Source organism: Nomascus leucogenys, chromosome 8 (assembly GCF_006542625.1).
Source record: "Nomascus leucogenys isolate Asia chromosome 8, Asia_NLE_v1, whole genome shotgun sequence".
Classification (NCBI taxonomy): Eukaryota; Metazoa; Chordata; class Mammalia; order Primates; family Hylobatidae; genus Nomascus; species Nomascus leucogenys.
Window position 1 is genome coordinate 108,521,243 of NC_044388.1, and position 14,544 is coordinate 108,535,786.

At 44.3% G+C, this 14,544-nt stretch overlaps 1 protein-coding gene across 1 annotated transcript in view; it reads right to left on the reverse strand.

Moving 5' to 3' along the window:
• The window catches only part of TTF1 (transcription termination factor 1), a 30,493-nt gene that overhangs the window by 12,249 nt on the left and 3,700 nt on the right, over nucleotides 1–14,544 (reverse strand). Inside the window, 6 exon segments of the mRNA XM_030818085.1 lie at nucleotides 2,126–2,360; nucleotides 3,601–3,731; nucleotides 7,998–8,076; nucleotides 9,626–9,811; nucleotides 11,516–11,739; nucleotides 12,871–14,244. Of these exon segments, the coding sequence (XP_030673945.1) occupies nucleotides 2,126–2,360; nucleotides 3,601–3,731; nucleotides 7,998–8,076; nucleotides 9,626–9,811; nucleotides 11,516–11,739; nucleotides 12,871–14,237 (2,222 nt within the window). The 5' untranslated portion in view covers nucleotides 14,238–14,244.

Genomic DNA, 14,544 nt, shown 5'->3' on the forward strand with positions numbered 1-14,544 from the left:
TTACAGGTGCACACCACCACGCCCAGCTAATTTTTGTTTTTCAGTAGAGACAGGGTTTCACCATGTTGGCCAGGCTGGTCTCGAACTCCTGGCCTCAAGTGATCCACCTGCCTAGGCCTCCCAAAGTGCTGGGATTACAGGCGTGAGCCATAGTGCCTGGCCCTCAATGTATTTTGACTATTTATGCACAGACAGGCATTGCTCTTATTACCATTACCAGCCTTGGAACACCAAATAAGACAAATTTAGTAAAGTGAGAAATGATTTGATGATTCCTCTAATGCCAAAGCTAGTGGCTGCAGGGTGACTGAAGGTTCTAGTAAAGGCAGTGATCCAATTAAAGAGATTTTAAAAGTACTTATCTTGAATAGCAAAATTTGTCAAAATCTGATAGGCAGATCATTAGCTGTTATATTTACATTCTTGGTAACGGAGATACATGATACACACACTGATCAACAACACCGTTGCTCTTAATGAGAGCCATCCATGTTTACAGGGTTGAAATGTACCAGTGGAGGTCATTTCAATGTTACACAAGGTAAATATACGTTCAGAGTTTAAGTTTCCTATTTTTATCTCAAATTAATAGCTAAATCTTGCATGTTATCTTAATTATGTTGATCCTGAACCAGTACTACCCTGAATGATCACCATGTCCTCTTTTTAACATTGGTATGTCATCCTCCAATTGAGGCTTATAACTCACTCTTCCTTTTTTTTTTTTTTTTTTGAGACGGAGTCTGGCACTGTCACTGGGGCTAGAGTGCAATGGCATGATCTTGGCTCACTGCAAACTCCGCCTCTTGGGTTCAAGCAATTCTCCTGCCTCAGCCTCCCAAGTAGCTGGGATTACAGATGTCCGCCATCCCGCCGGCAAATTTTTTGTAGTAGAGACGGGGTTTCACTATGTTGGCCAGGCTGGTCTTGAACTCCTGACCTTGTGATCCACCTGCCTCAGCCTCCCAAAGTGCTGGGATTACAGGTATGAGCCACCGTGCCCGGCCCTCGCTCTTCCTTCTTTTAGCTAAAAATAAAGGTAAAAAGGGCTCTGGTTCCTCCAACATTCCCTGTTCTTTGGAGTTTATTCCCCTGGAGTTGTAAGGTATATAAGCAGTGTGATCTAGGAGTGTGCTTTTAACACAAAATATGTCTACTGTGGATTTTACTCCTATTTATTATTCAAGAGCCACTGAATGCCCTTCATGTGCAAGGTGGTGGGGGGTCATGAGCATGCAGAACCACTGGTTTGAGGGGTTCACTGCAGCTAGACATCCAGCTCCACGACTCTCCAGGTCTTGGAAAAGCTATATCCAGCAAAGAATGTTGGCAGAAGCAGGACTGAAACTGCCTCTATGTGACTGATGCAGCCAGGAGCATGTCTACCTCACTTCATCTGAGGAACCGTGGAAGCAGAAAGCACATTAGAAGGGTGGAGCTGCTGCTGATCACTACACTTGTGATTTCTCTCTGTATGTTAGTTTTCTATCTTTTTTCTCTGTATATATTTTTATTTTTATTTTTTTGAGACAGAGCCTCGCTCTGTTGCCCAGGCTGGAGTGCAATGGGGCGATCTCAGCTCACTACAACCTCCACTTCCTGGGTTCAAGCGATTCTCCTGCCTCAGCCTCCTGAGTAGCTGGGACTACTGGTGGCTGTGAGCCACCACACTTGGCTAATTTTTGTATTTTTGGTAGAGACAGGGTTTTGCCACATTGGCCAGGCTGGTCTCGAACTCCTGCCCTCAAGTGATCTGCCTGCCTCAGCCTCCCAAAGTGTTGGGATTACAGGCATGAGCCACCGTGCGTGGCCCCTTTTTTTCTAATGCTGCCAACAGATTGCTACCTTGTTTTATTAAAGACTTAGAGAGTAAAGAAATCAGAAGTCAATATTGTTTTAAACAGGTTCAAGTTCCTTAGGAGGAAAGCATATACTCTTCAATGCATCAGGGCTAGTTACGTGCTAATTTAAATCAGAGAGTGATACGGAAGCAGTGGGGGCAGCAGACTAGACACGATTGTTCTTGACACATCAGCTTCCCCACGGCAGTTACACAGATATTCTTGGTAACCTCACCTCTCCACAAAAGCTGGAGAGATAGAGAAAGAGAGAGGGAAGAACTTACCACTTACTTTTACACTGCATCCAATTTCTGGTTTGCACTTTAGCTTCTACTTCTACCCAAGATATGCCCTTGTAGAGTTTTTCCCGAACAATTGATAGGCAACTTTCAGGATTTTCTTGGAGTTTGGAATCCACCTCTTTTAAATCGTGGGGAGACAGTTTCTTTAGAATCACTTCTTCAACAGCCTTGATTAGTTTCTGGGTTTCAGACTTACTCCAAGCACCACGATTTCTTTCTGTAGATATAAAAAGATGGTCTTACAGTTGCTCATCTATTTGCTTTCAAACACAATATTAAAAATGAAATAAATCAGGTACTTTTCAGAAAATAATGGGCATCTCAATTATACAGACATAAAACAAACACAATTATGTGCATATTAAAATGAAATTACTAACACGGTCATGGATTCTTTTTAAGAACTAAAGCCAGAAGTTATTAAATAAGTCCTTTCTTAAAGCAATGTTTTATTTATTTATTTCAAAACAGTTGTTCATCCTGTTTCTGAGAACAATGTCTCCCGCATGAAACTGTGAGGTTCCCAAACATTTAATGGGGGAAAAAAAGCCAGCCAAATGGCTTTTATGTTATGTACATGTCTCTTGGCCAAGAGTTCCTAGTGTAACAATAATAGCTACACTGATACCAACACAGTACTTGATGAAGGCACCTGAGAATTTCTGAAGCCAATTATCTGTGGCGGATGCCCAAAGTATCGATGGTTTCCCCTTCTTCACCAGAGACATTCACAGTCACACTAAGTAAGGAGCCTCACACTGGCAGCTGTTTGGCTGTGCTTTTGGTCTGGCCCACAGAATGTTACATTTTCCCCTCAATAACAATTTGGATGAATATTTAAAAATCAAAGGATTTCCAAGAAAGAAAAAAGATATCTAGAGTTCACAAAATTAAAAAAAAAAAAAGATTCAAGATTTTCCTTTACTTCTTGGAAACTTGAAGAACTGGCTGCAAGGCACTACCTGTGTGGCCGGAGTATGTGAGCCCCTGTGCTAAACAGAAACCCGATAAGGACTGTCTTCTTAAAGGAAACCTTTTAGGAAAGAGGAGATAGAGACAGGAGGTCACCAACACTGGTTCTGAGAAAAGTCCCCGCCTGACAGGCACGAACTGCGTGCCTGCCTCCCTCCCAAGGTGTCCCGTGCCACTGCGGGGAAGTGACCCTCCACCCAGGCTCTCCCACCACCAGTTTATTGGGGTCCTGGTCCACTTGGCAGTTATATTTGCACGGACAGTTACTGAAGTGTGGTAAAAATCAGCCTAGTGGGTAAAGGTTACATGGCTTCACTGAATACACGAGGAAACCAAACAAATTAGTATAGAGAACAGCTTAAGAAACAAAGCTCTCGCAGAAGACAGGTCTGTGGTGATTTCTGGGCGTTGGATCGGTTATGGCTGAACCAGGCTTGTTAAGGCTTATTTCTTCAGCGAGGTGGGCACTGGGGGCTGCCACTTACGACTGCTGATCTGTGAGAACTTGAGGGCCACGGAGAGGCTACTTCGGGCCACCATCTCACCAATCGTCTTCCAGTCATTCCCAAGGAGAGAATGGTACATCTTTAACTTCTCAGTATCTCCTTCGCTATACCTAGGAGAAAGGGAAAATGTTTTACAAGTTGAAACTATCAGATTAAAAATGGTATTTTCATCCCAGTACGCAGCAATCGTGGGGAAAGCTGAATGGGGCCGGCTGTCAGGGAACCCGGTCACAGCTCTCTTCGCTTCCTGTTGGCGTCTCAATGGTGGTCAGCCTATCAATCAATCAGTGAAGTCGAGACCAGAGGCCTGGCTCAACTGAACAGCAGCCAGAGCAATTACTTAGCCCTTCTTCAGCTCAGAGCCTCTGTCCCTGTGGTGGAAATGGCCTTCCTCCACCCCGCCTGGACAGTGCCTGCATGCTCGCCAGTGCAGTTTAAAGGGTGCGTTTTTCAGGGAGCGCCTCCCTGACCCCCTTAGCCTGAAGTCCCCCTGTTGATTGCTCCTGGAGTACACCGTGCTTCTCTTTCATAGCACTGGTCACAACCTGCACTCACACGTGCGCAGGCTCCCTTGTTCACGCCTCTTCCTCTAGACCAGCACTGCCCAACAGAAACATAATACGAGCCTCTTACGGAGTTTAAGTTTCCTAGCAGTCATAGGAAAATTCACTTTACCTAGTTTTAATAAAAGGAACTTTCAGAATATATTTCTTACATGGACATGTTGCATGATGAAAAACAAAAACAAAAAATAATATATTTCATTGAACTCAATATATTAAAAATGCCTATCATTTCAACACGTCATCAGTATCAAAAAATATCAATGATGTATTTTACATTCGGTTCTTCATCTTGAGCCTTCAAAACCCAGCATGTGTTTTACTCTGACAGCACATCTCAATGTGGACTAACTACATTTCAAATGTTCCACAGGCCCAGGAGGCTGCTGGTCACCATACTGGAAGACACAGCTCTAGAAGGGAAGTTCCATGGGGGCAGAGATCTTGTCGGTTTCGTATACAATGGCATCCATAATGCTTGTCAGACAACAGACATTCCATAAACATGCAACAAATAGCTTTACTGTAAATATGTAATTACTTAAGAAATGTAAAGTGCATTCGTCCTACATAAAAATACATGTTGGGAGCAAGCCCCCCAAAATCTGGCCATAAACTGGCCCCAAAACTGGCCATAAACAGAATCTCTGCAGCACTGTGACATGTTCATAACGGCCCTAACGCCCACGCTGGAAGGTTGTGGTTTTACCAGAATGAGAGCAAGGAAGACCTGGCCCGCCCAGGGCGGAAAACTGCTTAAAGGCATTCTTAAGCCACAAACAATATAATAAGCGATCTGTGCCTTAAGGACATGCTCCTGCTGCAGTTAACTAGCCCAACCTATTCCTTTAATTCCACCCATCTCTTCGTTTCCCATAAGGGATACTTTTAGTTCATTTAATATCTATAGAAACAATGCTAATGACTGGTTTGTTGTTAATAAATACGTGGGTAAATCTCTGTTCGGGGCTCTCAGCTCTGAAGGCTGTGAGACCCCTGATTTCCCACTTTACACCTCTATATTTCTGTGTGTGTGTCTTTAATTCCTCCACTGCCGCTGGGTTAGGGTCTCCCCGACCGAGCTGGTCTCTGCAAATACAGCAAATACATATATTAAAGTACTAAGAAAAGCACTATAATATTATAAATGGATTTTAAGATTAAACACCTAAATATTTAAGTAAATAAAAAGCAATCTCTATAACATCTTCAGATTCCTATCTGAATAGGAATGGTGGTTTATGTCATCACTAAGGCAATACAAAAGAAGTCCTAAAAAAACACAATTTCTTTTTGTTTTTCCTTTGAGACAGGGTCTGGCTCTGTTACCCAGGCTGGGGCACAGTGGCATGTTCACGGCTCACTGTAACCTCCACCTCCTGGGATCAAGCGATCCTCCCACCTCAGCCTCCCAAGTAGCTGGGACTACAGGTGCATGCCATCATACCAGGCTAATTTTTGTATTTTTGTAGAGCCACGTTGCCCAGGCTGGTCTCAAACTCCTAATCCAGTGATCCGCCTGCCTCGGCCTCCCAAAGTGCTAGGATTACAGGCATGAGCCACCGCACCCAGCCAAAAACAAACAATAACATCGTAGCATTTTTCAGACATTTGTCTGTAAATGCAGCATATGGTGAACAGAAACTGGTTATTCTTCACTATTTTTTTTTGAGACGGAGTCTTGCTATGTTGCCCAGGCTGGAGTGCAGTGGCATGATCTCGGTTCACAGCAACCTCTGCCTCATACGTTCAAGCAATCTTCCTGCCTCAGCCTCCCAAGTAGCTGGGATTATAAGTGTGCGCCACTACGCCCGGCTAATTTTTGTATTTTTAGTGGAGATAAGGTTTCACCATGTTGGCCAGTCTGGTCTCGAACTCCTGACCTCAAGTGATCCGCCCACCTCAGCCTCTCCTCAAAGTGCTGGGAATTACAGGCGTGAGCTACCGTGCTTGGCCTATTTTTCACTATTAAGAATCATGGCTGTCAGCCAGGTGCGGTGGCTCAAGCCTGTAATCCCAGCACTTTGGGAGGCCGAGGCAGGAGGATCACTTGAGGTCAGGAATTCGAGACCAGCCTGGTCAACATGGTGAAACCTTGTCTCCACTAAAAATATAAAAAGTACCTGGGTGTGGTGGCACATGCCTGTAGTCCCAGCCTCTTGGGAGGTTGAGGCAGCAGAATCGCTTGAACCCAGGAGGTGGAGGTTCCAACGAGCCGAGTTCGCACCACTGCACTCCAGTGTGGGTGACAGAGCGAGACCCTGTTCCAAAAAAAAAAAAAACTGCTGTACTCGGTGTCTCACACCTGTAATTCCAGCACTGTGGGAGGCCGAGGCGGGTGGATCACCCGAGGTCAGGAGTTCCAGACCAGTCTGACCAATATGGTGAAACCCCGTCTCTACTAAAAATACAAAAATTAGCTGGGCATGGTGGCAGGCACCTGTAGTCCCAGCTACTCGGGAGGCTGAGACAGGAGAATTGCTTGAACCTGGGAGGCGGAGGTTGCAGTGAGCCAAGATCACGCCATTGCACTCCAGCCTGGGCGACAGACTGAGACTCCATTTCAAAAAAAGAAAAAAACAACAAAAAATCAACAACAAAAATTAAAAATTAAAATAATAATAATTCTTTGATTTTTTACTTTTTATTTTTTTCAGTCAGGAATTGCTTACTATAAAAATATTCTATAAGGGTAAATGATCACCACAACACAAATAATATAGCACAAATAGATGAACTGTTAGATTATTAGAATGACTCTAAAAATTACTCTAAAAATTTCATTCCGCTCTGTGTGTCACAGGTGGAAATATATTACCTCAGCTGCCACCATTAAGCTGCCAAAAGCATTCTTGTAAGTCCCATTTAAAATGTTACCTTTAGTGGATTTTCTTAAAAGTTCTGTTCACAACTGTCTAACCTCAGGGTTGGGGAAAAACAGGCCGGGCAGATCTCAGTCTGTGTGTGAACTTTCCTCACCTAAGGCTGATTTCTTTCTGTAAAAATCTTAAAAAGGAAACTGAGGTCACATCAACGTTGGAAGTTTAGGTAATGACCTATGTCTCAGTTTACAATCACAGAGCTAAGCAGAACTCAACTGCCGCTGCCAGAAGATTTATGAAAGCTGCCTCCCAGAGAGGTCAAGCAGCTGAGTAGAAGGTAGTTTTCGGGGGCCCTTGGAATCCGAGCTAACACCTTCCTGCTTCTCCCTCTGTCCTTGAGCAGAGTGCTAACGTGCTAACCCAAACACTCGGTCTATGTTTGGTTTGTTTTTAAATGTGGAATGTTGGAAACAAATTATAATGGGATATTGTATTTGGGGAAAAGGAAGGAGAGAATGACAACCGGGTTAAGCACCCTGGGTTGATACCACTGAACTGCATTTAAGGGACCTAATCCCAGCACTTACTTCCACCTTCAAATAGTTACTAAAAACCCACAGCACTCTGCTAAGTGCTGAAGGGAACATGTGTCGAGATGGGATGTTTGGGTTCACAAGGAGCTTACGACGTAAGCAGAGAGCAGAGCAAACAGGAGTCACAGCGCATGAGGCAGCGTATGGGGAGAGCTAAAGAAAAAGTGTAGAGAAAGCTGCAGATGCAGGAAACAGAAGGTCACTAAGGCTTCACTAAAGAGGTGGGGATGGAAAAGGCCATGAAGACACACATTTGACAACAAATACACCATCTGGTTTCACACACACAAATCTTCGTTATTTTTACTGCTAATCCACTGCTGTGAATATTTTGATTCATGGTATCAGCAAAGACTAGAGAAATGCTGTGTCTCAAGCTGCTAAGACTTTTTTCTTACCTGCCTTTGTAATTGTTGACATCGAACATCTTCTTTGCTCGATAGTATATAAGTTTCCAGGGCCGGGCAATGTTCCTACCTAAAGTCAGAAGAAAGGTGATCAGAGGGACTCACGTGAAATGAAGTCACAATTGTAAAAGGAACCCAGAACAGCCCTTATAACGACGTGAACTATCCTAAGCCCTGTGTTAAGGCTGGGATTTCCTATGTCCTGAAGAAAGCTGTCTTGTTTTTTTTTTTTTGAGAGAGTCTCACTCTGTTGCTGAGGCTGGAGTGCAGTGGCACTGTGTCAGCTCACTGCAACCTCCGTCTCTTGGGTTCAAGCAATTCTCGTGCCTCAGCCTCCCAAGTAGCTGGGATTACAGGTGTCCACCACCACGCCTGGCTAGTTTTTATATTTTTAGTAGAGACGGGGTTTCGCCATGTTGGCCAGGCTGGTCTTCAACTCCTGACCTCAGGTGATCCGCCTGCCTCAGCCTCCCAAAGTGCTGGGATTACAGGCTTGAGCCACTGCTCCCAGCCAAAGAAAGCTGTCTTGAAGAGCAGATATACACAATCACCAGTTTCCTTGGAGATCTCCGAAAACTAAATGCTTAGTACCCTGAGGCTCCAGCTTCCGGTCTATGCAATTTGTGGAAAGAATCCTTAAGAGGCAAAGCCGTTTTAAGATAATTTGAATTAAGAGGAAGAGAACACTGCGGTGGAGAATACGGGGTAACAGTTTTCCAGAAGATGAACAACAATCTTTCCCAAATCAGATTTTCTCACTTTCTCACTCTAAGGTGAAATCATCCCTCAACGGGGGCGCACTGGTCTGTTTTTCTTCGTGGATTCCACAGAACACCTAAGAAATTATCCTCTTTAAATTCAAGAGAGATTTGCTTTCGCTCTGATCCTGTATGACAGCATGACCTTCTAACTTCACAGACAGCACCTCCAGCCGGAGGGGTCCAGTTACAAAGCACACATATGGCCACACTTAAAAAACGTGGGAGACCATGGTGCGTATAAGGATGTGCTTTGTGTAGCGTACACAAAATATAAATAAGGAACAGGAGGAGAAACCAAAACCATAACTATTGCCAAGGAAGAAAGGTAAAAGTTGATCATTTAATTTTTCACACTGAACTTGGGAGACATGAACACATTCCAAATCCCGGAAAGCACAGACTGGCAATAAGAATACCATCAGGGCTGGGCGCAGTGGCTCACGCCTGTAATCCCAGCACTTTGGGAGGCCGAGGCGGGCGGATCACGAGGTCAGGAAATCGAGACCATCCTGGCTAACAAGGTGAAACCCCGTCTCTACTAAAAATACAAAAAATTAGCCAGGCGTGGTGGCGGGCGCCTGTAGTCCCAGCTACTCGGGAGGCTGAGGCAGGAGAATCGCTTGAACCCCGGAGGTGGAGGTTGCAGTGAGCTGAGACCGTGCCACTGCACTCCAGCCTAGGTGACAAAGTGAGACTCCATCTCAAAAAAAAAAAAAAGAATATCATCAGCCATCACAGCAGTTAATGTGCGCCGCCTGCAGGCAATGGGCCAGGTACCATGCTAACAGTTACCATGGGTTATCTTGTTTATGGCTGGAAGGCTGTGGATGGTCAAAGAGTGATTGTTTCTAAACTTACCAATGTGTAATCTAAACAAGTATCTCCTTTTTAAGTTGGTGATCGCAGATTTTTCCTCAGGATATCTGTCCGTGTACAGCAGCTTGTCTGCACTCTCAATGCCTGTCAGGGCTAGAAAGTCTTCCACATTTTTCTCTAACTGCTTATTTTCCTTTACAGAAAACTTGCCAAATTTAATAGCGACACCTAGGATTGGGAAGGAACAGGGAGAACGTGTGTATTGTTAATAATGAACAAAAGCAAACCTATGACTTGGCTTTTCATCAGCAATGACAGCACCTCGGCCCAACAGTCCCAACACGTGACATTCGCCCTCCTGCCCGCACTTGCAGATCTGGCCTTTCCTTCAGGGTTCAGCCCAAGCCACACCTCTTCTGTCAATGTCTTCCCGGTCATCCTATTCCAAGGTGACCTTTCCTGTTTCATCTATCTTTTTTAAAAATAGTCTTCACATTTATTTATGCATTCTTTAGAGACAGGGTCTTGCTTTTTCACCCAGGCTGGAGTGCAGTGGCATGATCAAAGTTCACTGCAACCTTGAACTCCTGGGCTCAAGTGATTCTCCTGCCTCAGCCTCCTGAGTAGCTGGGACTACAGATGTGCGTGACACCTGGCTAATTTTTTATTTTTTGTAAGACGGGGTCTTGCTGTTTTGCCCAGACTGGTCTTAAACTCCAGGCCTCAAGCAATTCTCCTGCCTTGGCCTCCCAAAGTGCTGGGATTACAAGTGTGAGCCACCTCACCTGGCCTAGGTTTACTTTAAAAATATCTTATGGGCAAGGCACAGTGGCTCATGCCTGTAATTCCAGCACTTTGGGAGGCCGAGACAGGCGAATCATGAGGTCAGGAGTTTGAGACCAGCCTGGTCAATAATATGGTGAAACCCCATCTCTACTAAAAATACAAAAATTAGCTGGGCATGGTGGCAGGCGCCTGTAGTCCCAGCTACTTGGGAGGCTGAGGTGGGAGAACCACTTGAACCTGGGAAGCGCAGGGTGCAGTGAGCCGAGATCACGCCACTGCACTCCAGCCTGGGCTACAGAGCGAGACTCTGTCTCAAAAAAGAAAAGAAAAAAAAAAAAGTCTTTTATAAAATACATACTCATAAAAATTTCAACACAATACACCAAAATGGGATTCTATACCACTCTATAATTGTGTGTACGTGGGTAGTGCTGTCTTTTTTGCTTAATTTGTCTTGTCTATATTTCTGAATCCCTTCAATCCCATTAATTCTGGAAGGTTATGACTCCTCTTTTTACTTTTTTCAGTGACCAGTTGTATTGGGTCTCACACAGCAGATACTCAGTAAATACTACTCATTTGTAGTACACAGGCTTAAATTTGCAGTTTATTCTTAAATCCAATAAGCTTTATTATTGGATTTAAGAATAATAAAGGTTATTTATTATTCTTAATAATAATAATTCTTAATAAGGGAGGTTCAGAAACAGTGAAATCAAGAAGGTGATCAAGTCTACTACAACTGGCTCACCATCAATTGAATATCTTGGAGAAAGAAACGATACTTCATTAAAGTTGATGATTTTAATTTGACAGCATTTTAATTTTATATAACTGCTGTATCATTTCCAGTGTCTCAACCAATTAACCTCTCGTCCCTTCTCTTCTTGGTGGGAATTAATTATTTGGTCTCTTTAGCCCCATTCTTCCTGGTCACCTTTACCAGAAACTGGGCAAGAAGAGGAAAAGCAAGTGCACTTCATCTTGCTAATTTTACAGCTTGGACAATTCTGGTAGGAGATAGAGGTGAAGGCAGCGAAAGAATGCTTCTTGTCGATCTATAAATCTGAATCATCCATAAAAGAAAGTCAGGTGCTAGCTCTGCATACAGGAAGTTCAACAAACACTAAGGCCCCACAAGCTCACCTTGTGCTTTAAATTCCTTAAACCGTTCCAAGTCGTCCCGGTACATGCGCTTGATTGTGCTGGTGGCCCTGTCCTTGATGTTAGGAATGAACTCCTGAAGCTGTCTCACGGCAGAACCCAAATCTGCATCTGAATCATCGGCATCTCCTGAATCTGCAGGTAAATATCTTGTTTCGGAATCTTCAGCTGTTTCCACATTACGTTCTTCATTTGCAGGTTCTAACCTAAGGGGTTAGAAAATTGGGTTGACTAACATTAATACATCACTTGACCTCATAACTTTTAAACTTTCCCTTCTTTTTTTTTTTTGTGAGACAGAGTCTTGTTCTGTCGCCAGGCTGGAGTGCAGTGGTGCGATCTCAGCTCACTGCAACTTCTGCCTCCTGGTTCAAGCGATTCTCCTGCCTCAGCCTCCCGAGTAGCTGGGACTACAGGCGCGTGCCACCACACCCAGCTAACTTGTGTATTTTTAGTAGAGATGGGGTTTCACCATGTTGGCCAGGCTGGTCTCCAACTCCTGGCCTGAAGTGACTCACCCACCTTGGCCTCCCAAAGTGCTGGGATTACAGGCATTAATCACCACGCCTGGTCTTAAAACTTTTCTTAAAATGGCTCTCACTTAGGCTACTAGAATATTAAAGCAAGATGAGATCTTGGAGTTGACTCAGTCCGTGATTTTCAAACTTTTTACTGGAACTTGAATTACTTGATGTATCTCAGAGGCAGCCTAGAAGCTAAACGTGCAGCCCTAAGCCCTATTTCCGCTGGTTATTTGCTCAGACTATTTTTCAAAGGTAATTTGGGCTTTTAAATTTACTCATAGATTTTCTAGGGCTGGAATAGTTCCTAGTGAAAATCGAATCTGTCTTATTTCACACATGAAGAAATTAAACTACCTGCCAAGTTTACTCAATTAAAGATATATGATATTCTGTACATTGAGGGTCTACCTCTTGATGATTTCTGCCATTTAATATGTATGTGCCAAGGCCAGGCCTGGTGGCTCACACCTGTAATCCCAGCACTTTGGGAAGCTGAGGCAGGCGGATCACCTGAGGTTGGGAGTTTGAGACCAGCTTGACCAACAAGGAGAAACCTCGTCTGTACTACAAATACAAAATTAGCCAGGCGTGGTGGTGCATGCCTGCAATCTCAGCTACTCGGGAGGCTGAGGCTGGAGAATCACTTGAACCTGGGAGGTGGAGGGTGTGGTGAGCCGAGATCGCGCCATTGCACTGCAGCCTGGGCAACAAGAGCAAATCTCCATCTAAAAAAGTCTGTGCTAAATAAAGAGGCATGGGCAGAATCCATACAAAAGAAATACACCAGCAGCTGGAATACCACTCCCTCGTTACCTTGGCACCTCTTGCACATGCTTGTTTGCCGAACAGGCCTGGGTTTTCTTTTGTCGGGGCCTGGGTTTCACACTTTCTTCCATCATGGCGCCATCACCTTCTACTGAATCAAAGAGTGTGCTCTCAGAGTTCTTACTGGGCACTGAAAAATCATCACCAGACGCTACGGCCCTTTTGACAGACGTAAGCTTCCTTTTCTTAGACTTCTTCTTTGTACTGTTGGATTCCTTGAACCCTTTAAGAGCCGTACTGCCTTCCACAGTCCCAACCTCACTGCCCACCTGTGATCCTTCAGGGTATGCACTCTCAAGGCTCTCAGGCATGGCCATTGCCTCAAATTCCTGGTGATTGGACTTTTTCTTTTTTTTCTTAGACTTGTTTTTATAAGCAGGTGCTGGTAGTTCTGCAGTTTCACCATGTAGGCCCACAGCAGGCCAGGATTCCTGCATATCAGCCCCAACCTCACTGCCCACTTGTGATCCTTCAGGCATGGCCAATGCCTCAAATTCCTGGTGATTAGACTTTTTCTTCTTTTTTTTCTTAGACTTTTTTTTGTGAGCAGGTCCTAGTAGTTCTGGAGTTTCCCCATCCAAGCCCACAGTAGGCCGGGATTCCTGCATATCAGTCCCAGCCTCTCTGCCTGCTTGCGATCCTTCAGGCATGGCCAGTGTCTCATATTCCTGGTTAATGGACTTTTTCTTTTTTTTCTTAGACTTGCTTTTATGAGCAGATGCTGGTAGTTCTGTAATTTCACCCCCTGGACCCACAGAAAGCCAGGACTCCTCCTGGTGGGATTCCGACTGAGGCAGGGCATCCCTTGCTCGCTGGCTCTCCCAGGATGCAGCTTTCCTCTGATGCTTTTTATTCTTTTTTTCCCTAACTTTACTGTGCAGTGCTTCTGATTTATGTGTATGTGACTTAGCAAGTACCTGAAATTTGTCTGTTTTAGGCTTTCTTGGTAACTTCTGTTCCATGCTCATATCAACACAAACGACATCAACATCCTTTCTAAAATGCTTTGGTGTGTTGTTAATATTTTCTTTATCCACAAGGACAACTGTAACACCTGCTTCCTCGTCCACCTCCAAAGCACTATATCTTCTCTTTTTTCTCTTTTTGAGTGTAGAAGTGGCATTTTCAGTCTCATCACAGATTCTGGATTTTTTCAAAGGAGAAGAAATGAGATGCTGGAAATCTTTTTTCCTCTTTTTCCTCCTAGTTATAAGAGACACTTCATTCACCAGGGAGGAGTCTCTGAAAACTTCGTGGGAATGTTTCTGAGGTCTTTCCTTATGTATAGAACACTTTTTCTTTTTCTTGTCAGAAACTGGAGTGTGGATTTCAAATCTGCTTGATTCTCCTTCCATTTTATTCCTATATGGAAATGTGACAACAATGGTTTATTTTATTTTATTTTTTATTTATTTATTTTTTTTTTTGAGACGGAGTCTCACTCTGTGGCCCAGGCTGGAGTGCAGTGGCATGCTCTCGGCTCACTGCAAGCTCCGCCTCCTGGGTTCATGCCATTTTCCCACCTCAGCCTCCCGAACAGCTGGGACTACAGGCACCCGCCAGCATGCCCGGCTAATTTTGTTTTTGTATTTTCAGTAGAGGTGGGGTTTCACTGTGTTAGCCAGGATGGTCTAGATCTCCTGACCTTGTGATCCGCCCACC